Source organism: Pleuronectes platessa, chromosome 12, assembly GCF_947347685.1.
Source record: "Pleuronectes platessa chromosome 12, fPlePla1.1, whole genome shotgun sequence".
Classification (NCBI taxonomy): Eukaryota; Metazoa; Chordata; class Actinopteri; order Pleuronectiformes; family Pleuronectidae; genus Pleuronectes; species Pleuronectes platessa.
Genome location: NC_070637.1, coordinates 18,781,799 through 18,808,696, shown reverse-complemented (window position 1 = coordinate 18,808,696; position 26,898 = coordinate 18,781,799). Strand labels below are relative to the sequence as shown.

General features: G+C 41.6%; 1 protein-coding gene across 1 annotated transcript in view; it reads right to left on the bottom strand.

The window, feature by feature from the left end:
- Positions 1 to 26,898, bottom strand: part of adam12b (ADAM metallopeptidase domain 12b) — an 87,431-nt gene that overhangs the window by 37,148 nt on the left and 23,385 nt on the right. The window contains exons 4-11 of the mRNA XM_053437023.1: positions 26,705 to 26,778; positions 8,793 to 8,871; positions 5,520 to 5,596; positions 4,088 to 4,277; positions 3,205 to 3,270; positions 2,365 to 2,436; positions 1,336 to 1,505; positions 537 to 621 (exon numbers count right to left, since the gene is read on the bottom strand). Coding sequence (XP_053292998.1) covers positions 537 to 621; positions 1,336 to 1,505; positions 2,365 to 2,436; positions 3,205 to 3,270; positions 4,088 to 4,277; positions 5,520 to 5,596; positions 8,793 to 8,871; positions 26,705 to 26,778 — 813 coding nt within the window. The remainder of the gene's footprint in view (positions 1 to 536; positions 622 to 1,335; positions 1,506 to 2,364; positions 2,437 to 3,204; positions 3,271 to 4,087; positions 4,278 to 5,519; positions 5,597 to 8,792; positions 8,872 to 26,704; positions 26,779 to 26,898) is intronic.

The following is a 26,898-nucleotide window of genomic DNA, read 5'->3' as shown; positions in this document are numbered from 1 at the left end:
TAATGGCACAGGGCAGATAACCGCTTTGTGATTTGGCATAGATGTCAAGTGCCACAGCAGGGAGGGGAGCCAGACTGGCAGGTAATTCACTATGTGGAATCATTCAATGTACAGAGACAGGAGGGGGGGGATGCACAGCTGTGTGTAAAAAAATCATTTTGATTCCAGAGATTCCAGACATCATATATTATGAGACTTCAAATGACCCTACAAGGGCCTGTGTGTGTATCTGCACTACAAAGCCTTCTGACAGAATATCTCTGCATATTCCTTTGAGTGCTCAGGTGTTTGATGAGGTCACAGATGTGGAGGGAGATCCAGTACAAACATCATTACGTTTAAAAACACGACTTCCTGCCAGACCTGTCTGTAACGGCCCCTTTTCAGCAAACAACACACACCTCCTCTGTGTAAATCACGTCTGGATTGTGTTAGCATGCTGAATCTGAACAATGCGCACGCTGATACAATCAGGCAGCACAGAGGAAGAGGAGGGTGGAGGCAGGGTGGAGGCAGCGAGCGGGTTTAATACTCACCATGACAATGCCTCCAGACTGCTCGGCCGTGCACATGCTCATAATGGGGGCCATGCCGATGGTGGTGCCCTGGAAGTAAACGCCGCTGCCGGGGACAGAGGACACATGTTACAAGAGGAATCTTCAATTTCATACTGTGTTTCTTCAGTCTAAAAAAAATAAGATAAAATTAAACTATCAATTTAGAAATAGTATTTTCTGGAATTATCCACTAATTATAAACAAGGAGGGATCCAATAATTCCAAAACAAATAAATCCCTGTTTATTTAGAATTTAGATTTTATTTTGAAATACTGTTTGAATATTTTCAAAAATGTATTTGTTTATATCTTTATATTGTTTCAATACAATGGAGCTATGGCGATATTGCCACTGCTATATTTGCTGTGTGTGGTGTAAACATGTGATTGTCCATTTTTTTAACATGGACCCCAGGAAGAGCAGCCCTGTCCATGGTGACAATTACATGGGATCCATATAAACAATAAGTTGACATCAGCCATGCAGTGAAAATGTATTTACAGAAACAAGACGTTCAAATCTCCGTGCGCTGATTTACACACAGCAGTAAAATTAATGGGAGACAATGGCTGAGTGGGTAGGAAATCAATGTATGAAAAATCCATGTCGTCCTCTGGAAAACGGTTTCGCACTAATGCAAATTATAAGGGACTTTGGAGCTGATGTGCTGAGACGTGTACAAGTGCCTGGGAGGCCCTTGAAGGATTTGTGTTCATTTAACAATACAAACAGCTGCTGGTTCCTGCTCCCAAGCATTCTGTTAAAGTAAATGTCCACCTTATGAGCTGAGCGTTGTCGTGTGGCTTCTGGGGCAGCAGCTTGACTTTCCTCCAGTCGAGGAACTCGTGCAGGGTGTTGAAGGGGTCCTGGGTGACGGGGCATTTATCAGAGTCACTCCACACCTCCAGGCCCACCAGGGCCACCCGGATGTTCAGGGCTCTGTAGAACTGAAGGGGAGCATATTGGTTGAAATCAAATCTCTTTTCCTAACCACTATTCCTTGACCTCGATGTTAAACATCATGAGGTCAGAGGAAGATGATAAGGTCAATCCTGCTGGCTTCTTTTAAGGACACATAAGCCTTTTCAATTTTGCCAATTTTGTGGATGTAAAATTTAAAGAGACTGTGGTTAAAGGGATGAGATGTGAGGGTTTCCATCAGGTTTGTCACAAGAATCAAACAGGTGCATGATGGTTTCTATATTTATGCCAGTCTGCACTGCTTCAAGTGTTGCTGCCGTGTTGAAGTTCTTTTCTTCAGCATTTAGAGAATTCAAACAGCTCATTTCTTGCTGCTGAGACACTTCCAGGTAATTTCCCTGCATTAGGAATCCTCCTGAGGGAAAAATGACAATTTGACCACAGCCTCAGGGAGAATAAAAAGGTCAGGGGATTTATGGAGCTTAGATTACATGAATGATCAAAAGACTTTCAAACACTCGGAGAAACTGTCGCAACCTTTTACCTTTGGCTGCTCATTTCACTGAATTACATTACATTTCATTATGGAAATTTCAAATTCCCCCCAGTGTGCATCAGTGAGATCTGTCTCTTTTCATGTGTTTCACATAATGGGAGCATGTCTTTTCCATGTCTCTGACCATGCTTCCCTCAAATAAATCCATCTGTTCCTACTGGATCTCCCCGCGATAGATCTCTGGCAGAGGTTTTAGACAGACTCAAAGCAGCTGCTTTAGTAGGACGTTAATATATCAGTCATCCCATTAATCTCTGCTGCCAGCAATATTTCTATTTTTAAAAGAAGTGATTTATTCCCCGCCGTGCACTGGGGAGAGGATGTTTTACCTTGTCCACGTAATTGGCAATCTCTGCCAGTCTCTGTTTCACCTTGTCCACGTCCTTCCCCTGTTTCTGAAACTGCAAACAAAATGACATGGAATCAGAGGGAGAAAGAGGAACATTCTCACCTACAGTCGTTTTGCATGAATACAGAAATGATTACAGCCATTTTCAGAACTAAAGGAAAACCCACTAAACCAGACGTAAAGGCAGTGTTTTGTATGAATGACACGCTCAGAATGTGCACAGGCAAAATGCTTTAGTGTGTGGTAGGCAGGTTGTCATGCTGTGACCATCTGGATCTGGGAAAAAATCTCCTCGTGTTGGAGCGACGAATGGCACGGCCCCAGGGAGCAGGTATATTGGCAGATCTGAGAGCTGTGGATCAAAACTGCCATCCATTTGGCCAACCATTTCCACCCCACTGTGCATGCACCTGCGAGGGTTCTGGACCTGAAGCCTGAGCCTGACATCATGTTTGAGCCCCAATTCTCTGTCATTTCCTCTCCTTTCTATACAGGTCGGTGGCCGGAGGAAACCCTACCATGAGAATCGTCAGCGCTTACAGGAGACTCCTCTGCATCCACGCGGCATCTTCCTGTTTCCTGTCTGCTCCGCTGGGGAATCGCTCAGCTCTTCCTGTCGAGTCGGAGCCGCTGCCACCAGACCACACCACTCGCTGCACACTGACCTAATTCTGCAGCCCCAGTGGGACCTGCTCTACTGCTACTACAGCTTACCCTCCTCTTTTTTCTCCTGCTGTATGAAGGGTTGCTAAGGTTTTCAGTGTGTTGCTGCTGTGGGACAAACAGTTTTTCATGAATGGAAGGAAGGCAGGTACATTACCTCTCTGTTGTCTGCAACAATGATCAGCTCCACGTACTTTGTTGTCTTCTGAGCGTGTCTTTTATGCTGAAGTGAAACACAGATGCTGGAGTTAGAACTGTGCTGCTGTTTGTACTTTTTTCCACTTGATATTCCCACATGTCAATCTACACAAATAAATATCATAGACACACAACTGACATACAAATATAAACCTTAAGATTAACCATAAATGGTATATACACACACAGGGCCTTGTAAGGTCAAAAAAATATCCACCTTTTGGGAAGTTGTCTTATTCGCCATTTTTTTATTTATAAAATCTTATATCTGTACGGTAAATATAGTAATAGTGATAATATTGTTATTTTTTATCATTATTACATTTTAATTTATTTGTATCACAATTTTCAAAATAAAGTTAGAAAGTGCTTTACAAGATTGAACAGGATAACATAAATTTATTGCAATTACAATTTAAGAAATTATCAAATTAACGATGAGATAATTATTGACACTTGAAAAAATCCCCAAATCCCAGACAGGGGTCATTAAGTACAGGAACCTTCACATCCTAACGCAAATGGAGTTTTTAATGCCTGGACATAGGGGCAGATGGATCCTGCACCTGCTCAACGCAATCTCGGCCAAACCTCCTGCACGGCCCCTCAACGTCGGGCTCTGAGTGCAGAGAGAGCGAGAGTCAAGCTCGAGGCAACACCCTGAGGGACCGGGGCCAAACGGCTCTGCTCGCCAGGTTGTGGATCTTTGGTCAACAGCCCATTCATCTTTTCAGAATCGTTTGACAAATAAATACCACAAAAATACGCTCATGTTGATAGAAATAATACCCAATGACTCTGATGCAAGACGTGTCATAAAGACAACGTGGATCCTGTCTCACCCTCGTGTGGAAGGACTGGAAGGGGCTCTTGATGTGGTTTTCAGGAGCCACAGACGACATGTTGAAGCCGTGGCCGCAGGCTCCCGGGGTGAGTCGGAGTTCTTCCACTCGGTAGATGAAGTGGGATCCGTCACTTTGGCCAGACGCCGGCTCAATGATGAATGTCTTGTTTTCAAGTGCGATGAAGCCTCTGCAGACACAGCAGCGAAGGTTTTAAAACAAAGCGAATCCAATCTCTCAGATGCAGAATTTGATTGACTACATCTCTCTCTAATGGAATATGTGACAGCTGAGATGGCCCTGAACGCACTCTGACTGAGGCCAGGTGAAACTTTCAACATTTTTCTTCAATTTGGCTTCAACAGCTTCTATACGCTGCAAAAACTCAACTCTAAGTTAAATAATAAAGATTATCGATTGTTTCTGTAATTTGAAGAAATACCCAAACTGAAAACATAATTATAATTATGACAAAGAATTAAAAAAAAGCTGAGTTAGGATAAGCTAAGAAAAACTGCGCTAAGCTAAGCTAAAATATGACAAGATAGTGGTATGAAGATATGAAGATGGTAAAAATAGAATATGTCAACATGCAATATATTTTATTGTGTTTATATATATAAACACAATAAAATATCAAAAATTTAATTGACATTGACAACAGAATGGTATAGTGTAAACGGGGGGGCACATTCGAAGAGTGAAAATAAGTATTACAGAGTTTAAGTCAAGTCTAACCTAAGTTTTTGTGGCTTACTGGGAGAAGCAATGGTTTATACAATTTGATAAGCAGATAAAAAATACCTTGTCAGTGGCAAAGTAAGCAAATTGCCTCACTGTCAGTTATTTCATCTATCTTGAGTTTCACTTTTTGCAGTGTAAACACCCGCCTCCTCACAAGTAGTCACAAATACGTTCAGCATTATTACACACATCATCTTCCCTTATGTGTACTTGCGAAATTACCACATCTCCAATTTCAGAGTCAATGACTTGAATCTTCTTTGTCATTAACAGTCGTTGCATCGATGAGAGATCATCATGAAGAACTAAACGTCTTCATTTTTATGAAAATAATCCCTCACTGTTTAATGAAGCAGAAGACAACTCTGTGTACATCGAGTCTTGGCTGATGCCCAATTCTAAACCCTCTCAGCTGTGCTTGGTCATTAGCACCAGTGAGATGCCTATTACTGTCAAAACGGGAGCGGATATTTACTGGATGCCTCTGTGGACAGAAGACAATGAGGTGTGACATTTTCTATTCTGTAGTCACACAATAACTTACTGACAGCGCGCTTAAGGGGTCTGGAGAGTTATTTGCTCCTGTGTAGAGCGACTTAAGCAAATATAAACATCGCTGTGGCAAATAGCACCTAAAGGTCAGCGATGAGATGCTGCTTGAATACAAAACACTGGCGATGTTTCTTACCGAAGGCCCGAGCAGGTGCTGAGGGTGACGTCGGAGTTCGGGTGGGCCTGCACCTCCCCGTGGTAGTAGCAGTTATTCTGGAAATGGAAATGTTTCATGCAAAGAAAAAGATTGAGCCACTGCATGATTTCATTTCAAACTTATTTTTAAAGACGTTTGTCCCGTTTGCTGAGGCTGTAGTTTTATCTATGATTAAATAAATAAATACTTAAACTGCAGTTTGCAAAGAAAAAGGCTATTTCTGTACCCATTTATTTCTACATGTATTAATATTTCATTAATCAATCTCTACATGTTATTATTTTTTGGTTTTAAAGTAAACAATAACACAATAACTTCCCAAATTTGGGATCAATAAAGTACATCTATCTTTCTGTCTATCTGAAATGCATCAAACCTACAGACACCCCTGTCTCCTGTTTACGTTTTATTTAAGACTTGACGGACAGATTGAGGTATTTTAGGTCACAAAGTATCCTTCACTGATTCGTCAGGCTTCTACCTCCTGACCCCCGTCCGGAAGACAACTACCAGTGTCATGGATAATCAATTACAAACACTAGTGACCCTGTTGACTTTGCTAACAACTGTTGTTGATACAATGATACAACTGCTGACAAGCTTTTACTCAAGCAAACTGTCATGTGATGTATGGACAGAGATTGTTTGAGTTTGGAAATGCTGTTTTCAAACGAGAACGTAAAGATGAAGCCTGAAGCCAAACCGGTTTTATCGATGTGATCATTGGATCTGCAACTTTTTCTTGGGTTTTCCGCTTAACGGGAGGTTAACAGCATTTTTCATTGAAAAGTTTCTGTACTTTTTTCTTTAATGTAGGCATTTAATGAATTATTTATGTACTTATTTATACAGGACCTGATAAAAGAGCAAAAACAGGTCAAGATACAGTAGCAGTGAGCTGATGTAGATTGACGCTCCTTTAAATCAGCATGCTCTGTAGAGCAGAGTTCTCTCTTCTTCCCCCAATGAACAAACAGGACTTTTAAAATGAATGCAGCCGACACAGTTTAGGGGAGAAGCAGGGAAACCGAAACTGATGAGAGGTGACAGTAATATGGTAATTGTTTTTCCTTCACCATTAAAGGGAACAGGGTAAAGTCAGACTTCTGAAACACAGAGGGAAGCCCTGAAACGACTCCTGTCGGAAATACAGAGCTGCATTTACTGTCGGGCAGCACTCAGTCCTCCTAAATCAACCGTCATTAGTCCGATATTTCTCATTCCTGATATTTAACCGAGGGAGGAAATACTTCTCTATTTAAAGCTAATTCTGTGGCGAGAACAGAACGAGGTACTGAGCCAGGTGGCGATGGAATTAAGATTCATAACATTATGGGTATAAATAGCGCGGCTGTGAAAGGCTCTGTTCTTAGGCTACGGTTGACCTAGATTAGTTCACCTTTCATAAAAAGAAAACAGCAGGCAGTGAAAGTGATTGGTTTTCTCAGTTACACTCAGTGTGGCCGACACTTTTATAGAAGTCAAATGGTTTAAAAAGAGAAATAGAAAGATTAGCTGAAGCTGCAATCAGCAGAACAAGGAATAACTCTTGGTTTATGACCATGAACATGTAGTTCTCCCTTTTTATTTTCATCGTCAAGGTTAGAAATACAATAATGTTCAACATTATCAGATTTTTTTATTTCAAAAGTATTGCATGGTTGTGTATCAACTGTTCCAACTCTTCAGTTAAGCTATATCATTTCTACTTTTACTTAAATTTCGCTAAACTCATTTTTTCGAGACTCATCAGAAAGAACCATTCAGTTTTCGCTTCAACTTTCTTTAACATTGTGAGAATTGCAAGCTTTTTTTTATTTTACAATTTCCCATGCATGGATAATCTAATTTGCATGTTTAAAGATATTTATTTGATTGTTCTGAATGTGTGAGGTTCATTGTGATTGGAGGTGTGTGCTCTTAATCTCAAAATCATTTCATCAACACTGATTGTTTTGTCTTATCAGATAATTCATCAAGTTTATTTACAGTACCGGTCTGTCGCACATGACTGTTTGCTGATTTCACATGTACTGAAAGTGAGCAGCTGTGTGAAGCTTATCTAAGACGATACAGTTGATCTACATGACAGCATAATGCAGTGCTTGTAACAGACTCCCACTTAACGGGAGAGAGAGAAACACTGTTCCCATATACTGTAGTTTTGCAGGAAACAGACAAAACCAAGCTTTTCTCCTTCCGAGCTGTAAGAGTTACCTGACAAACTGTAGCTGCTCAGTTTAACAGTGATTGTTAACAGGAGACTGTGAGCCATGATATAAACCAGTGATAGCTTTTTCAAAGTCACACATCCCAGGTTTGTGTATCCACACGGTATTGTTATCCCTGGGGCTACTGAAGTGTCTACCTGACACTAAACCCTGTGTCTACCTGAGTTCAACTAAAGACACCTCCATCGTAGGAGGAAAAATCGATTTGTGTTTATGACTTCTGATTTCTGCAATCGAGCCTTGATGAGTAATAGAAATTCAAAATGAACATTAGTCTTCATTTTGATTTTTGTGGGAGCAGGTTCGTTGGTTGAAAAGGGACATATAGATTAACAAAAGAATAGATAAGCCATCTAGGGGATTCCATTATAAAATCCTAATGGAACTATTGGCTTAAAAACAGCAGCCGTAGAACACAGCTTATCAACAAATAGGCCACAGGATAGCTGTCCCGCTCAGCGACAGCCAGAGGCTTTCAAATATACACTGGGTCAAACAAAGAATAAAAACTATATGAAAGCACTCAGAAGAGCACATTTTTATTTGGATCTGCACCAAATTGAACAAACTCATAAACATCAATCCCCTGAACAGATAACATTTTTTTTTTAAACGCTATATTTCCACAGGGTCGAGAAAGTGAAAAAAGAAACATCCTTAAAATGGCCCCGATCCAGGTCTACACAATGGGTCATGACCCACCCCTCAACAATATATCATGGAAATTGATTGAGTAGTTTTGCATTATAATATTTTATAGGTAAAAAACCGACAAACATAACTTCAGAGGCAAAGATTTTAAATTTAAAACAACAACCCACTAGCTCATTTTACATACTTACCCTTTTTTTATGAATTCATTAGATTCAGTGTAGATTAGCATATATAACACTGAACCCTACATAAGTAAATAAACAGAGATGAAATAATTAAAAAGGGTCCATTATGCAGGGCAACCTGCAGACAATCACTGCACGTCAACCTCACCATAAATATCAAAAGCACTCCCGTGCCACCGTACCGTGAAGTTGTGAGCACCAGTGACTGCACTTCCATCGTCTCGGTAATGTGTCTCCGTGTAATGGCTCGCAAAAAGACCCCTGAGAGGAGAACAAAAAAAAGACAGAAGAAGAAGAAGACACATGAAACACTCAGGTACTTTTATCACAGCTGTGATTCCAACAAAAAAGAAAACTTGAACCTTAGTTGACTTTTCACATTCATCCTGTGTTGATGATAATAAAAAACGCTTCAGTATTTTGGGGCTTATTTTTATTTCATAAATGTATTAGGTAATTTGTACGTGTCCTTGAATTCCCTGGCATTGAGCACGACTAGAATCCCTGCTGAGGTAATTATTTTGTGCATTGGTGTCTGCGCATATGTGTGTGTGTATTTTTGCACACATATTAAACTGCATGTTAGTGTTTTGTGTGTCTGTGTGCGTGTGACTGTATTCCTCCTCGAGCCACTAACAGATGGACACAGTGAGTCCCACCCCAAGCATTGGTAAATGAGCAGTAGGAACACCCATCTTTTTGCAGATGCATAATCACACTGACATCAGACGGGATGATCTCAGGATGTGTGCGAATGTGTGTGAATGCATGCGTGTGTGTGTGTGTGTGTGTGTGTGTGTGTGCATGCGTGTGAATGCATGCGTGTGAAAAAGAGGGCCACAGAGAGTGCAAGAGAGAGGGAGGAGGCTTAGCGAGAAGGTAACACAGAGTGCAAGAAGAAGAAAAGTGACAGTTTACTTCAACAGCTCCGTCTGTGACAAGTCTCAAGTTTTTTGTCCCAAATACGTCGACTCACAGCACCGTGGACAAAGCAAACTGATCACCTCGGGCTATATTGTTGAGCTGACTTCTTTTTGTGTTCACAAGAGGAGATTGACAGCGATTTAAAAAAAACTGGAACACGATGTCAGTCCAAAATGCGAAGGGAATCCTTCATATCTCACAATGCTGCAGTGTCCCACACAGCATAGACAGACCAATAAAACAGAATCTGAGTCTTTAGCATGAAGCCAATATGGTGCATTTTTTATATACGTTATATATCTCATCTTTTATGTCTTAAGTGGACATTAATTTTTTATGATGTGTTAAAAAAAAAGAGGCATCAATCCTCTGTAGCCCGGGCCTGAGCACGTTTAACTTCATTAAATACTTATTATCTCTTTAACGTGCCTTAGCATGCCATTAGCACGCTCTAAACCCAAATCTGATAATCCAGCAGCCTGTAATCACTTTAAAGAGGCCGGTGTGTCTCATTAAAAATGGATGACACATCAGAGGAGAGTGTGCGCCTGATAAAAAATAAAAAGAATCTCAATCTTTACGTCTTCAAACTTAACAGATGCAGCGTTTAAAAGGTGATAAACAGCCACTACAGATACAGATGTTTTTGGCGAAAAATAAAAAACCAAAAGGCTCCAATAAAAAAAGATGCATTTGTAGTAAAGATGGGATTTATGTCGTGTGAGTGGTAATTCCCTGCGAAAGCCCCCGTGCTACACTTTAGTGGCACGTTTGGGAAAGCCAGCTTAGGGCGGCGAGCGCGGCCCCTGATGCCGCGACGCTGCCGTGGTAAAGCCGTGGGTTTTACACGCTGGAATCTGCCGGTAATCAACTCCTTGGCAAGAGCACACAGAGTTTATTTAGGCCACGGATGTTCACTGTGTGTCTGAGGAGAGTCTCGTCCGCCCTCGCCGGTTGCCTTTCAGCTCTGTGCTGCGGGGTTGTGTATCTCATGCATCTGAAAATGACCCCGATGATGATCAGCAGCGCAGAACGGGAAAAATAAATCGAAGCTGTCGGAGCCGCAACAACCTTTTCAATGTCCTCGGCGTGTGCGTACTCGCAATGAAAGTTACGAATTTGACTATTTTTGCTGCCAGGATGTGGTCGGGCTCCTTTTGAGTGACACTAATGAAGGAGAGCGACAAAGCGGTTTCCTTCTGAATACCCTCATTTCTTTCAAGTGATTACAAACTCTTTTCTTAACTAAATCCACTACCTCCATCCCCCATTTCTGTCAAGAGGAACAAAACGAAATGAACTGCAATTTAGATGGAAATTGGGCGGATGAGAATTAGTGTGAAAACGGCTGCGGTTCAGTGTGAATTGTTCAAGTGGTGCATTGAATTTTCCTCAGCTACGTTATAAAAGGCAGGTGGGTGGTAATTTTCCAATGGAGCAGAAACGCGGAGCTTCTGACGGGTGTTTTTTTTTAACAAAGGCCTCAACTCAACAAGTGGAACATGATGGCGACGGCCTGAAACCGTCAATTACAACTCCAACCGTAGAATAAGCTGATTATCCTTCTTTTTGCATTTTTCTTTATCAAACATGCATGAATCTCCTTTAATTGCTCGAGTAAATACCAATTGATTCAGTGCTCCTATGTGTGTTACGCTTCATTACACACAGTCCAACGTCTAACTGATGATTCACAAAGCTAATCGTCGCACAGGTTAATGGTGATGAACGAGGTGTTCTACGATAGCACCTGGTTGAGCCATAAAATTTGTCCCAAAAATGAATCTAACCATCATTTTTTATTCACCATTATACAATCTGCTTTTCAGTTAATGAGATTTTTCTGACTATTAATTTGCGGAATTAATTACTGTTGAACCCAAAAGCCAGAAGAAGAGTTTTCACACTATAGAGGCGAGTGTGTTGTCCATGCTTTACACTCCTGATAAGTAGGAGTAAATGGTAAATGGTAAATGGTTTTGTATTTATATAGAGCTTTCCTAGTCTTGATTACCACTCCAAGCGCTTTACAGTACAGTGTTACATTCACCCATTCACACACACATTCATACAGTGCATCTATTCGCAGCATTTTGATATTCTAGGGGGGGCCATTCAGGGTTCAGCATCTAGCCCAGGGACACTTCGGCATGCAGATGGGTCAGACTGGGGATCGAACTGCAGACCTTCAGGTTGGAGGACGACCACTCTACCCCTCAGCCACAGTAAGAGTTACAAGTGGGTAAAGACGTTCAAGTGCTTCGAAATCAAAGACGCTCACATATTATTTTTTTCTCGGAACATTCATCATATTATTGCATTGACATTTTTTTTTCATTTCTTAAATTGATTACTGACATATACCTCATCCTCTACAACAATAAATGAATGTCAGGCAGGGATATGACTGGGACGCAGGGACAATACAGACAAGGACACGGCAGAGAAACTCGTAACATCGGACCCCACAAAAATCCTACCTCTTCTTTTTCTTTACCCGGTATACGACTCTCTGTCATATCTGAAATTATGGCCGAGAGAACGATTCCCGCTTTTGCACCGCGCTCACGTTTTTTTATGAGTTTTGTTTGAAATAGAACAAATCAAACCTGGCAGCCACAGACTCGCTGCACGACAGCATAATCAATGTAGCCGAAGCTCGACGTGTCACAGGCTGTTTACATGAATCGCTGTTTTTAATATCGTCTTTTTCTCATGCATCCGGAGAGTGCGATGTTCTGTGCAAATTTAAAGCGCCAGGCCTCATTTACATATACGCGGCTCCATGCCTCATGTAATAATTTGCCATTATACAAAGCCCCTTGAGCAGGAAACCGTTTGAGAGAAATGTGGCTCCTCTCCGAGTCTTTCTGCTTCCTTTGAAGACTGCTAACTTCAGTGATTTCTTTTAATCCCCTCTGCCCCACAAGCCTAACCCTAAGCCTTCCTATAGCTGCTGCTTATATACTACTGTACGCCCGAGTCGGAAGAGAGCGGACGACTACAGAACAAGGAAGAGAGACGAAGAAGAGAAGAGGAACTAAAGAGGTGTGGTTAACAAGTCTAATTCTATTTCCACATACGGCTGCGTCCCAAATTGATTTACATAGAGCTCAGTGTCCCTTCAGCTTAGGCTTGGCTGTGGCGAGTGCACTGGAGCGTACAACAACCAGGGAGAGACGCAGACGAGGGAAATGAAAAAATCCCCTCAACTGCAAAAATAAAGGAGTGTTCTCCTTCACTTCTCTGGCTTCATAAAAGATGAATCATGTGCATTAAAACTTCTCTAGACAACAAGCACAACACTGAAGCTCGCCGACGTGAATTTGTTCTTTACAGGAGTCAACTTAACGCCACTAAACATATATCAGCGTGGCCTGTTTCGAGTTTTATCCGTAACAAATGTTCAGCTGAGTTGTCTTACTGAAATGCTGGCATGCTAGAAGTGGAGCTAGCAGCTTTGAAAGACTGTTGCCGTGTTCAATTCGGGGGCTGCCTACTTTATGATCCAATGGGGACAGCCAACAGCAGTGTGACTAGGCTGTCTCCATTGGATCCTTCCCCAAACACATGAAACGCTATGACTATAGATTAAGATACATTTATTTATCCCAAACACATGCACAGACATACTCATGCAATTGTAGGGAAATTTAACCTCTGCTTTTAACCCATCTGGTGCAGGACACACAGAGCAGTGAGCGACCATGTACAGCGCCCAGGGAGCAGATGATGGGGGAGTAAGGTGCCTTGCTCAGGGGCACTAGACAGGGTAGGGAGAATCCTCTTGGATTTTTGGACAGTTTGTCTTTTTGTTTTTTCTCCGTGGAGTCGAACCAGAGACGAACCAGAGACCTTTTCTGCCCACTAGTCCACCGCCTCTCCGTATCTATAGTGGCACTTGATGTCAGGGGATCATCAAACTCATCAAATCCTCTGGAGGCATGAATGTTTTGTGCTAATCCACGTGTAAAGATTCTTCAGTTTGGAGTGGATCGACCGATTGACCAAGCGTCCAAGTCTCAAAAGTCCCATTATCGAAAGAGCAGAGTTTCCCAACATAAACGCCCCAGCAGGCAGCAGACCGATATCAAACAAGCAGCCTGATGGGCCAAAGCCTATTTAAATATTGGCTGACAAAAGTAAAGATGAAGCCCCTTAATGAGTTTGAATTGCTCTTTGCTTAGTTTGAAGTCACAGAGACAGCAGCTTGTTTCTTTTTTTTTAATCATTCTGCAGTGAGTTCACAAAGGATGCAAATCTTAAGACAGAGTTCTGGTCAAGTGTGTGGAAAACCAATAAAGACGACTGATTTCTACAGATTGAAGACGCAGAGAGCGATGAGTGTACTTGTGCGCCAATGACTCAGACCAACGAGAATTCAAAACCCAGAGCGAACTAGCTACAGTGATGAGTAAGTAGTGCTACAACTTGGGCCCACTTCATTCTAGATATTCAGTTCAGATACAAATGATAAAAAACCTTTTGCCAAGCAATCACCAAGAGAGTACACTCAATCAAACAACATCCTCTGTGTGATGTGGAGCCGGAGGCGGCTGAAGTCATCACATCAGTAAAAAAATAAAAAAAATAAAAAATGCAAAGGGAAACAAGGCTCGCTACACGGGAAAGCGAAGATGAATGATGCATGATGGGATAGTGACACAGTGCTCTTCATTCATGGTGAAATACAAACGCCTTATAATATATTCAAAGGACATTTTCCCTGTTTGATCTACATCACTGGCCATAAGATTTCTTTCATGCCTGCTTGACTTGTTGAAGAATGTGAGCTCCGTGGAGCACAAGTGAGAGAAAGTAATAAGTTGAGATGATAGCAAGTGACAGTGAGGTCAAGTGATTCTTCTCCTGGGGGGGGGGGGGGGGGGGGGGGGGGGGGCAGGACGCTGGTGATGAACAGATTCTGTTGTCACATAGAAAGCACATATATATTACAGGAGACATTGTGATGATGCTGATGCACAGCAGGTACCTGCTGTATATTGGAGTGAACCACTCTCCTGATCACGTTGCAGCACTGCAGTGAAAGGTGACTGTATTACTGTGTATGATAAATGCTCTGAGATAAGTGTAAGGTATCTGTAGCCTTACAGTCTGCATCGTCACTCTCTCTCCTCTCGATGTTCCGTCTCTTTCTGCCAAATATTCTCACAAAACATCTCCAAAGGGCTCTATTTTCTTGGATAGCATGGCAACAGTAATCATATCTTTTATGCTTCTAGATATTTCTTCTTTTGCCCATCCACTGCTTTTTATTGCCACCGCCTTTTTAACAGCAAAGAGTCTTACAAAGTCTTGAGAGGCCGCAGGTGCAAATCAAATTAAAAATGCTGTTAATGTCATGCCCAGAAACCTTTTTTATGATTTTAATGAGAGCACATGTACACCAGGTTGGATGTGAAACATTGCAACCTGCACTGTGGCTTTTTTTTTTTTCAGTTGTGAACTAACACAGCCAGCAGCAGTAAAGTAATGCAGCGTAGCTAAAGAAAGAACTGCTTCATAGCTGCTGGCCTCAACGTCCGGAATATTTAACTCCCCGAAACGATTCTGACACTCAACATATTTTTCCTCATAACTGTACAAAGAGCGTGATGTCATATTCCCTGCGCACCCTTTAAAGGGAATAGTTTGTCAAATCCGTGGGAGAGAAAAATGCGCTCATACACGGCAGAATAAGAGAAAAGGGAGCAGTGTGTGTGTGTGTGTGTGTGTGTGTGTGTGTGTGTTTGTGTGTGTGTGTGTGTGTGTGTGTGTGTGTGTGTGTGTGTGTCTACAGACAAATCGTACGATTTCTCTGTGGGCACAGTGAGCTGCTACACTGCAGACTTTACCTAGTCCATCTTACACAGAATTAGCTGCTGGTGCTAGTAACCCCACACATATTGCACTACAGAGGCTGTTTGCTGTAATTAACGCTGTAAGCTCTTACAACTAAACATTAGCCTTTGTGAAATATGTGGGTGAAGGGAGTGTTTGAATTCATTACTACCCCAGAGAAAGGAGAGCACAATGTTTCTGGGCACCAAATTATGTTAAAAACTGAAAATACCTGAAGGCAACGGCACCACCGCTGACAAACAGTGACATCTAAACTCTTTAGGTTATTCGAAAAATAGGCTCTCGATAAAAGAGCGCTGAATAGATGCCTGATTAATTTATTGTTGTAACTGATGCAAACAGTTATGAACTGTACAATAAGAAAAACTGGTTTCAAGCATATCACTGCAGTTCATAGCTGATTATCAATGCTATCCCATAAATATGGACACTTTCCTGCTAGATCCAAACCAAAAAGACACATTTAAATATCCCATAAATAAGGAAATAAATGAGTTTGTAACATAAATGTTATGAAGCCACTAGAAAGTAAAATATAATCAAAAAAAATTATAAATCTTCTAAAATCAATCACTTCAGACAAAATACTTGACAATATCATTCAGTCAATTGTATCTTTGATCGTATTTTCGCGAAGGTTGATTATCTGAGAGCGTAGAATAAAAATATCCTTATGTAATCCTGATAAGAATATATGGAAAACAAGTGGGTGCTATACCTTCACATCTCATCATTAAAAGTTTGTGAGAAAGAAGTATTCAAAACAACCTCTGGAAAAAGTTTCTGCCGGCCCAGCACCGAGATGAGCGAATTTTTTTTCCTTATTCTTTTGCTGCTCCTATATTCCCATCCATGACAAGCTGCACCGGAACTAATGAGTGACTAGGGATCTTCAAGGGAGGTGGTGTATTATTATTCATTGAAAGAGAGTAAACAAATGCATAAATGTTAATGTCAGAGGGTTCCTATCTGTCCAATTAATCTATGGTGGCTCCCCTGGGCAGCCTCATTGTTCAGCTATACTTTCTTTGTCTTGAGGGGAAATATGCAATTAAGAGCTGAGCAGAAACAAATATTAAAGTTTTTTTTTTTTTCATAATTTTCCTCCCTTTTATGTCCTCATCTTTCCCCGCTACTTTCTTATACTAAAAAAATATGAAATAACTGGTGCGTATCAATATGAATCATCCCCTTCTCCCCCACACTCGCGCCCTATCCCTGCCATCAGCGCAGTCGTTCCTTTTTCTGAAATCCTAAAAGTCAACAGACTCACAGTTTAACTTGGAAAAACTTCAAGCAGCGCGGCGCACTTGTGCTGCATAAGACAGCTGCTTTAATAAAACACTTCGTCTCTCCACTGACTGCACACGTCCCCGACCATCAGCTGTCGACAGTCCCTGGACCCGTGAAGCATCCCTCCCTTCCTCCTAAAAAAAGCCTCACATCATTAAACCCACTCTTAACACTTTCATGGATGCTGCGCTGATTTCCCAATGAGATAATAGCATATAATCTGTCATTCTCCGCCCCATTACCCTGCGAACATGGCGGAGACGGAAACTTTCACTTGGCACTGATGTATCATTTTAACATAAGGATCGGGGTGAACAATCTGTCACTGGTTGTGATGCTATGTCACATGAATCATTATGGCTTGTGGGTATTGAGCAGGAGACGTCAATTATTGGACAGGCTACGGGTGGTAAACCAGCAAAGGGCCTTAAAGTTGAACAGAGCAGACTGAAATGACCCTTCAGACTCAGTTTAACCATATGAAGACACATTTGTTGATAAAAAATATGTCCGATGAATGTAATTCTTGTAAATTTCCTGTTTCTGTAACATATTTATCATTTTCAGTACACATTCATCTGCTTCCCTGCAAATTTGTTTCTCAAACAAATCTGAGACGGAAAGTGTTGCCGTATTTTCTGTGTACAGTCTCCTCTGACTTCTGTGTTTATACAACCAGCCTGTGGATGAATGGTGCTGTTGTCCCCGTGTTGTCAAGTTCAACGCAGCAAAAACTTCCCCTCTTCCCTTATCGGTGATGTCAAGCGACGCACTTCCTCTCTACCTTGTTTTCTGCGGCACATCTGGATTTATGTGAACAAACACTTCCTTCCTCTTTCTGGTGTGTGCATACTCGTTATTTTAGTTTTTCTAAACAAAACCTTGTCCTAATGACTTGTCCAAAGCTTAACAATAGGTTAAAATTAGGGTAAGGCATGAATTAGTTATGGATAAGTTTAGGGATAAGGATTTTGATAGGCTGAAAGTCAAATCTATTGTCCTAGCAACAGTGCAAACAGACAAGAGGTCCTCATTGGGACGAAAACCTGGTCCTACTGAATGTGGTAAAAGATAGGGTTAGGCATGAATCGGTCACGATTACGGTTGGGTTTGAGGTTTTGGTTAGGCTGTCAACAATGAATGGAAGTCAATGCAAAGTCCTGATAAGGATGGGATAGGACCTTTGTGTATGTGTGTGTCCTCCTTGCAGAACTGTGAAGGGCAGCTTTGTAGGCACCGTTATGCAAGCAAGTTGACCTTTTAATTATGTCAAGTTGAAACACATATGTTATTTCAGTGAGACAAGCTGTCATCTTACTGGATCTGAAACATACACGATAACGTCAATATAAAAATTCTGCCGAACCAGTGGTTTTACTTCAAGAGCATCAGCAGCAATTTTAATAATCCCCATAATCTGGATCTTCCATCCCGGGCAGATGGCATGGTGAGTGATATTGCCGGCAGTAACCATATCAGATAAACCAAACAGCTGCGGAGCTGCAGTGTCTCAGGTAGAATCGCCCTTATTCCTCATGGGCCCCATACAAAAGACCCATTCTGTGCGCTATGCTGAGATACTGAGGAGAATGTGAATCACACACAAAGCAATTTCTAGTTTGACAAGGATTTCTCATTAAAGCTTTTATATCAAGCTTTTATGGCCAAGGGTTTTGAGAGCAGCAAAGAGGTTCTGTCTGAAACATAATTATAACACAGTGTTCTGCAGGGCTGATTCCATGGCCAGGGAACTGTAATTTGGTGACAAATCGTACACTAATGGCCATTTCCTATCATAGACAAATGCATGGAAGTGCATTATATTGCACACAGGCATTATATTTTCTTGAGTAATCTATTTGCGTGCAGCAAAGTAATGTCATCACTCATGCATGACAATCGACACAGGATGTGTTTTCTGCTGATGCAGACAAATGATGCCCAGGATAAATATGGATATTATGGCTAATCAACATCTGTAGGCCCATTACACGCTATCAAGAACTCCAACGCAGGTAATAAATTTCCCTTTCACCTACACTGAGGTAATAGTTCACTCCAGCTGACACCGTACTGAGTACATCACAGATTGTAATTTATAATAGTATAACGGTTTTTGAACGAGGCTGCAGATGCATCGCCTCTGCGCTCCTCCCCTCCGTGCATCTGGAGGCTCTCACTCTCTGTAAGGTGCTCAGAAAAATTAAACACAAACTGCTCACAGGCTCTTAATAGTTCTTCTTGCCTGCACCGTGACAGGTGACTCACCCTACAAACAATATACTGTATGTAACTGTGAAAGCAGCAGAAAATGGGAGATTTTCCCCTTTGTTCCTTTGCATGAATGAGAAATGAACACCTACCGAGAGAGAGAGAGAGAGAGAGAGAGAGAGAGAGAGAGAGAGAGAGAGAGAGAGGTGCGCACAGCAACACAAAACACAACCTGACCACATCGGTTAGGTGCTGCGACAACACCCTCCCCAACCTCTCTATCGCTGCAGGCCCCTGAAAATAGGTCTGTAGTGGGGAACAAAACAGATGATGCCATATGCTGACATCCGGCATTAACTGGAACGCATCTAATTCTGGAAAGCTATTCCTCAAAATCCTTGCGTTTATCTGTTGTGAACCAAATTCACCTTTGGTTGGCTTTGTTGTTATAAACATATCATAATAAAAAAGGTTGTTACAGCTACATAAATATCTGAAACAACAGACTTACCCTGACAAAGCAGTGGTCTTTATCCAGATCAAACTGAACGCTGCAGACTAATTTTCATTTACAATAGTATAATATTTGTCGACAAACACATGAACCTTGGTTCAGACCACTGTTCTTATATCAGGTGTGAAAACCCAGTAAACAAAAAAAAACCTGGCTTTGCACTGATCTTTCCAAGAGATCTTTAATTCTGAAAATATCTATCACACTTTTATTATAATGATGGAGGAAGAACATTAATGGACCTAAGATATTGGGGCAATTGAAGAGGAAAAAAACAAAGGTTACAAGACTAAAGAGCAAGCTTGGTTCTGATGCTTGGCACGTTTCCCACCGGTCAAAAAACTACCACTCTAATCTTTTCCCATAGCAACACCTAAGACTGCCCTCTCTTTCTCTTTTCATTCTAAGTGTCCTTCAAGATCAGGCCAACTTTCCCAAGGGTGCCCAGCATTACCCACAAACTCTTTGGCCGACTAATTAAGATAGCAGGGGGCGAAATGTGATTAGTCTGTGCTCTTTGCTCAAGAAAACCGCAACTACAATGTCATGAGTGAAAATAGGTAAAATTCACGGCCTGATCAATACTCAAACAGACAAAATGTGTGTTTTGGGAGAGTTAGAACTGCACATGCATGAAAAGGACACTAAAAGCAGATCTGGCTGCTAAAGTATTTTGTGTCTCAACTTGAAATGGCCAAAATCTACAGCAGCAGGTAAAGGACTTGAAGTCGCTGCAGTTAACCTCTATGAAAATCTAGGTTTATGGTGGTGGGAGGATTTATGTCAGATACCACTGAGACGATAAAATATGATCCATGGACGATTTGAGCGATAGGTCCATGTGTTTGAAGGATTATCAGACACCAGAGTCCTGCACAATGGTTTAGAAAACTATGAAGTACTTTACAATACCGGAAAATTGTCACAGCATTTTATCCTTGGCTGCGAAAATTGCTGAGTAAAGGATGAAAATGCAGAGCTCAGGTTACAAATGACTCTGTGTTGAACTTTGGCCAAGGCAGTGCCAAGAATTGCATTGTAGCGAAAGGTGAGTGAGGTAAATTGTATTTGCTGGATGGACTTTTTTATTCTTGTCTTTTTTTGTAGCAGACAGATAGATGAAAAATACTCTTAACACGGGAAAGATAGAGCTTAGCACAAAGTCTGCAAATAAGGAAACGCAATCCTGGTACTGTCTAATGGGATTCACAGGAATCAATACACACAATAGATGCCAACTAGTTCTGATTTAATCTACATAAAAAAAAATGTTTAGATGCACAGTGACCTTGACCTTTGACAGATGAAATCAAACCAGTTAATGTGTGAGTCCAACTGAAAGGAGAAATTCCCTAAAGGCAGACTTGAAATATCAAGTTCAAACGGCCCAGAATCATTTTGTGTGAGGCCAAAGTGTCGGGACCTTTGACCACACGAATCGAATCAAGTCGAGTCAAAGTGAACGTGCGTCTTAAAAACGAAGAAATTCCATTCCAACATATTCTGGTGCAGCCTTCAAGGACAATTTAGGATTCAATATCTTCCCCAAGGACACTTCAGCATGATGACAGGAGGAGCCAAAGACTGACCCAATGACCTTCTGATTAGTGGTTGACCCGCTCTACCTCCTGTGCCACAGTTACCTGAACCCATTTCTTCTGTCTGAACACAACCTGAGTTACATAATCTTCCTGGGCTGGACATCAGTTTTCTCTGCTACACTGCATCAAATCAAGAGAATAATCGGCATACGTGATAAAGTGCAGTGAAACACCTAATTGAAACCCTTTGCTTGAACAGGACTGTGGTTTAACCTTTTAATAAAGCAAGGATTTATTGTGACAACAAATGTAGAGCGTTAAGAAGGAAGGAAGAAACAGCAATGATATGAGGGGGGGAAGAAACATGCAGACAGAGAAGAAGCGACAGCGAGAGAGAATGACAACAAATTGATCACAGACGTGGGAAGAGGAAGTGGGACTGGTGGTACAGCTGGTGTTAGATGCCGTAAGAGTATAAGTGTCAAAAGTGCCTAGCCACGGAGTTTGCTGCAGCATTCATTGAGTTCATGACCTCCTGCAGTTCATCTGGTCAGCACAGCTTTATTTAGACAGCATGAAAACCCATCATTACTGACTGGTTACTCATAAAAGTTTGTTTCCCAACACGGATTAGGCATCTTCAGTTGACAGCCAAACAAGCTGTAGCAGCTCAATTCTTTCCCACGTAAATATGCTGCTGAAAAACAGAGCCACATACAGTCCAACTTATCTCAAACACTTGACAGATCCAATTAAAATCTAAAGGAAACCTGGGATCTCTCTTTGTCTGGTCGGAAACGCTGCTGACTGAACGGACTTGGTGATATTACACCTCCTCTGTGGAGCCACACACTGAGCATTGTCAGCTGTGTTATTGAAATAAGGTGCATCTTCTTCCCTATAGAAAGCACACTGTGTTGTGTTTTCTTGTTTCTTTGGGGATTTCTATTATGAAAAAAACCTAACGCTGTTGTTTAGAGGCGGCCATGTGTTTCACAGTGGCTCTTTCCTCTTTTCTTTCCTGTCACAGAAGAATGAAAGGAAATCTTCTCCCAGGGAAACGCACCGTCTTGCTCAGAGAGCTTGTTACAGTACGAGCACATCCAGCTCTTTTGTGTTTCAAGGAGAAAAGCTGCAAAAATGAAATTTTAATCAAAGCAGAATACTTGAATAGGACTGAAGTGGCTCATGATGACAATATATGTAAGCCTTAAATAAATCTATATTCTGACCCTTAGCACAGGTCACCCTGGACACACTGCCTGCACTCTGTATATGTGGTGGTCACAAACCATCTGGTAAGACCTATTATAGGCCATTTTGTGATTGTATTGTAATCAAACAGCCCTTGACTGCTGGGACGTACAGGTTTTAAATGCACCAAAGAGGTGTTGAGGACTGATTGAGATCCAATCAAACCAACCACCTGCAGAGGTGACTGCATTGAACACACAACACGTGTATCAAATGTCAACGAGTGTAAGGCAATTGCACAGATAATGCAACACTTTGTGGAAATAACAAAATCACACAGCAGCTTGCAGCCAGTAACCGGTCCACACACCAGGTAGTCCTTTCCTCTGTCCTCATTGCGGCTTTTACTTTCTCCTGTTCTTCTTTTCTGTATTATTTTAGTTGTTGGTTATTTTCATAGACCCATGCAAACAAGGGGAGGATGTACTGTGAGCTTGATAGAACAATCAGATCTTCACCAGGTGTAAATGTTATCAGGTTAAAATCATATCATGGATACCGATAGCTTTAAATGCCAGATGCACATGGGGTCTTGGTTTTCATTTCAGTGGATATATCACCAGGTTAGAGTGGCCACACAGCCTACGTGAGAGGCCTCATGTTCATTCCTCCTCGCTGCACTACATAAAACTAATGCTTTTCACCACAGCTTCAAGGTGACATGTTTCATATAAGTACTTTGATTTGTTCAAGCAGAACTGCATTTCTTTTGACAGAAAAACTAACAGATTCATCATGAAGGCAAACTTTAGAATAATCCCAAATTTTTCACAACTAAAAGACCTGACTCCTTTTAAACTGAACTACACACCATTATTATATTCTAGTATTTCTAGTATAAGTAGGGCCCGAGCACTGACAGGCACTGACAGACAGTGAGGCCCTATTGTAATTGTAGTTTATAGTTGGTACTTTCAAGGGTTGAGCAATCCTGGTTATTATTATATTTTTTTTTTCAGGCAAATTAATTAGCTTTTTGTAATTATACATTTTTGGGGGTTTTTAATTTCTTTTTATCTATTTTTATTTACCTCGTTTTATTTTATTTTATTTACCATGTTATATCAAATCATACATAAATAATAGATATTAGCCAGTGTGACCAAAGTGTTCATTAAAAGGTATTTACAGTATGAATTTAAACGGCATTGGGCTTTAAAAATCTGATATACAGAAAACTGGGTCGAGCTGCACAGTCACCTCCTCCTCACACACACACACGCACACACAGTCACACAGTCACATACGTAAAAGTGTGCACCCTGGTCCCCCAGACAGTGCTATTGAAGTCTTTAATCAAGACTAATGTGGAATGTCCTATACGCCCACTATTAATCATTTGAAGCTTTAGCCTACTGTGCCATTGATCAATGCTATACATCAAAACATTCACTGCTAGCACACGTCTGCACGTCTGCCCAGCTCTGTTTGCACAGTACAACCAGTAAAGACTTAAATATTGCATGTGACAAGGCCATACCACTGGTAAAAAGAAAACATATAGTCCTTAAAAAATATTTTTTCTCATTTCAACAATGTCACACCTGGAATGATGTAAAAAGAGGCTGTTCTAAGTAACTTTCCATTGAGCTGCTTGAACGTGTGGTGAAACCCACAAGTGACAAAATGTCATTGTAATAGAGAAGCCCTTCACTCACTGTGTACACTAGATCATTTTCATTCAGACAGTTTGATCACATTGGATTGAAAGGACAGAGAAGAAGTGGCCTCTACCAGCCAGGGAAATCAAATTCAGCCCAAGCAAACAGACTCTCTTACATGGACACATTATTCAAACTGGGAATATGCTCACATTTGTGTACTGTATGTTACCTATGGGATCATTCCCCCTCACACATACACACGCCGACAGTGGACCCCTGCTGATTTCTCTCCTCTGGCTGATCTGCACTTGTCCTGCTGGAGCCAAGTTTTTTCCTGGGACAGGGCCAAGCAGCTAACAGAGAGCAGCTTATTAATTGGATCTGGAAGCGTATTTATAGGTGAGGACCAAGATCATTTCACATTGGAACAGGTGTGTTCTGCCAAATGTGCCATCTACACCAGGTCAGCAGATTTAAGCAAAAAAAAAAATGCCCTAACTCATCACAAAGAGGCACCGGTGACTGAGCGCTTGAATTCAGATCTATTCACTTTCACAACCACAACATTTAATCGTTAATTCAGCATTGTTTCACTTTTACACTTCGATGTAATCACCACATTTCTCTCTAAGACAATTAAATAACTTCCAAACTGTGTATGTTGACTAATATGGTCAAACATTAGATGCTATTTTGAAAATTACATGTGTTTGGGACAGAATTAATTGAATGTTAAGAAACTTCAAGATCTGGACGATATTGAAGGACTTCGAGGAGCTGAACACTGGTTGACTCCTTGAAACATAACAATGACTGAAGATATTTCTGAAGCTGAAGAGGAGCTGCACAGGAATCAGTGTGAACATCCCCACAGAGTTCCATTAAGACAAAGACTTATTCCTAATATGCAGCCCTGCGGCATTAAACATGGAGAGTGGCATGAAAAATAAGATGCCTCTATGAGGAATATTCAATGAAGTGAGTGTAGACAGGTTAAAATAAAACAACAATTGCATTTGCGTCCCACACCCAGAAGTGTCGCCGGATATAAAGTATTACTGTAAAATATTCAGAGAAATCTCGACGTCTTTCCGAATGGATGCAGTCTCGACAGAACCAGCACACACACACAAAGGTCAGAGACCACCTGTTCCGAGCTGCCTCAACTGGTGGAGCAATATCAGAGGACACATCTGGCCTGACAGGGAACAGGCCGGATGGGAATGGCAGCATGCTCCTGCGCCTCCAGCTGGTGACGGATGACTCACAGCTGATGCTGAGGGTCATTAGAGGTCACACAGAGAATGGCGAATGGAGTGGTCAGTGTTTAGCGAGGTTATTTGTCCCTCATAAAAAGATAGTTTGTCGAAATAGCCCCGTTAAATTGTTCTAATAGTGGTTTCAGATTTGTAATATTCCAGAGTTGGTTTTTAGGTGTAAAATGCAAAGAGAGAATTTAAATGAATCCACTCGTCCTTCCCTCCGTCCCCTATACCAGTTGTCCTTTAAGGGCGATGGGGAGCTGGAGCAAATCCCAGCCATCATTGAGCAAGAGGCACTGTACAACTTTGACAGGCTATGTCCAGTTTCAACACACAAAGGAAAACAGCCATGCTCACCTAAGGACAATTTAAAGTGTCCTGCTCACCTAACCTGCATGTCTGTGGACTGTGGGAGGAAGCTGGAGTATCCACAGGAAACCCACACAGACACTGGCAGCTGATGCGAGGATGAACATATGAATCATTATAGTTTCATCCCTGACAGTAGTTTGTGTTTCTTCAAACTCCCTCTGAGCGTCTGCAGTTTGAACATCTCAGCAGCCTGATGAGTGTATGTTAAGAGTTATCAGTGATGGAGGTCTATATCCCAAAGTGTCCACATTGTCTTCATGCTGCATAAGAACAACTTATGAAGTGAGTCGGTGATACCAAGCTGTAGATTTATTCCCACAGGGAAACATACACCTGACATTTTACAGGAAAAAGACACGTGTCAGCTCAATATGTGTCGAGTTATTACTTTTATGCCTAACATTAGATTTTGCTGCGGGCAGCCTCAAACTTATGGCGCACTTGAATTCAAAGTCTTTCCTCAAGATGCTGCCATCTTCATCGGACATAGTTTGCATGTAGCTTCATTAATATCATCAGGTTCCCTTTTAGCAGCGAGGTTAATCCAAAACATCCCCCATCCAACTCTCCTCTCTACTATTATGTGATACTTTTAGTTTACAAGTCATCATCCCAAAAGTATTTTATAAATTGGGAGTCATTTGATGACCATGGGCACCGACGTTGATACTTGACAAGGGGGTTTACTCCCATGCCATCCCTGGTCAGCAACACCATCATTCTTGTGATTGTATATTTCCCCTCATGTAACCCAGCCTTTACACCGGCTTTCCTCTGGCTTTACAGCGATCTTCACCAAACAGTTTGTGCATTTGCATGTTTATGAACTCCACATGACACCCACCCCTCGTTTCACAGTTCACTGTGTTATTTTCCGCAGTCTGGAGGGGGAGAGGAGTGATGAGAGGAGAGAGAGTATGAGGAGGGGAGGACAAGCATGTCCTCAGAGCTCTCTTCTGCCTTATTCTTTATCAGCTTTCATCTCTCGGCCCTTCAGAGAGACTGAACCATAAAACAGTCCAATCACTAGGGGACATATTATTTTCTCCCTCCTTGAATACACTATATCATCGCCCATACCCATACGACTTCTCCTCCTCTTTCATATACTGTATAACTCCATCCAGCCATAGCTGAGAGCTTGGGTTTTATCTGTTGGCTGCGTGTGATTACCATATTAAATATCTAGTTTCCTCCGTCATGGTGCAAGTGATGAGTGTGAGGAGAGAATGCAAAATGGATCCGGGGAGAACTCACTCATTTTTCTCCAGGAACAGGATCAGCTGTTCACCCTCCGCACGTACCAGTACCTGTAGTGACGCAGGAAAACTCTGAAACACAGAAATATGAGAGGAGCGTTGAGGTTGTGCCCGGATTTCACCCTTCCTGCCTGTATGGATCAGCATGTGTGTCATGCTTCACCAAACACACACACAAACACACACACTGGC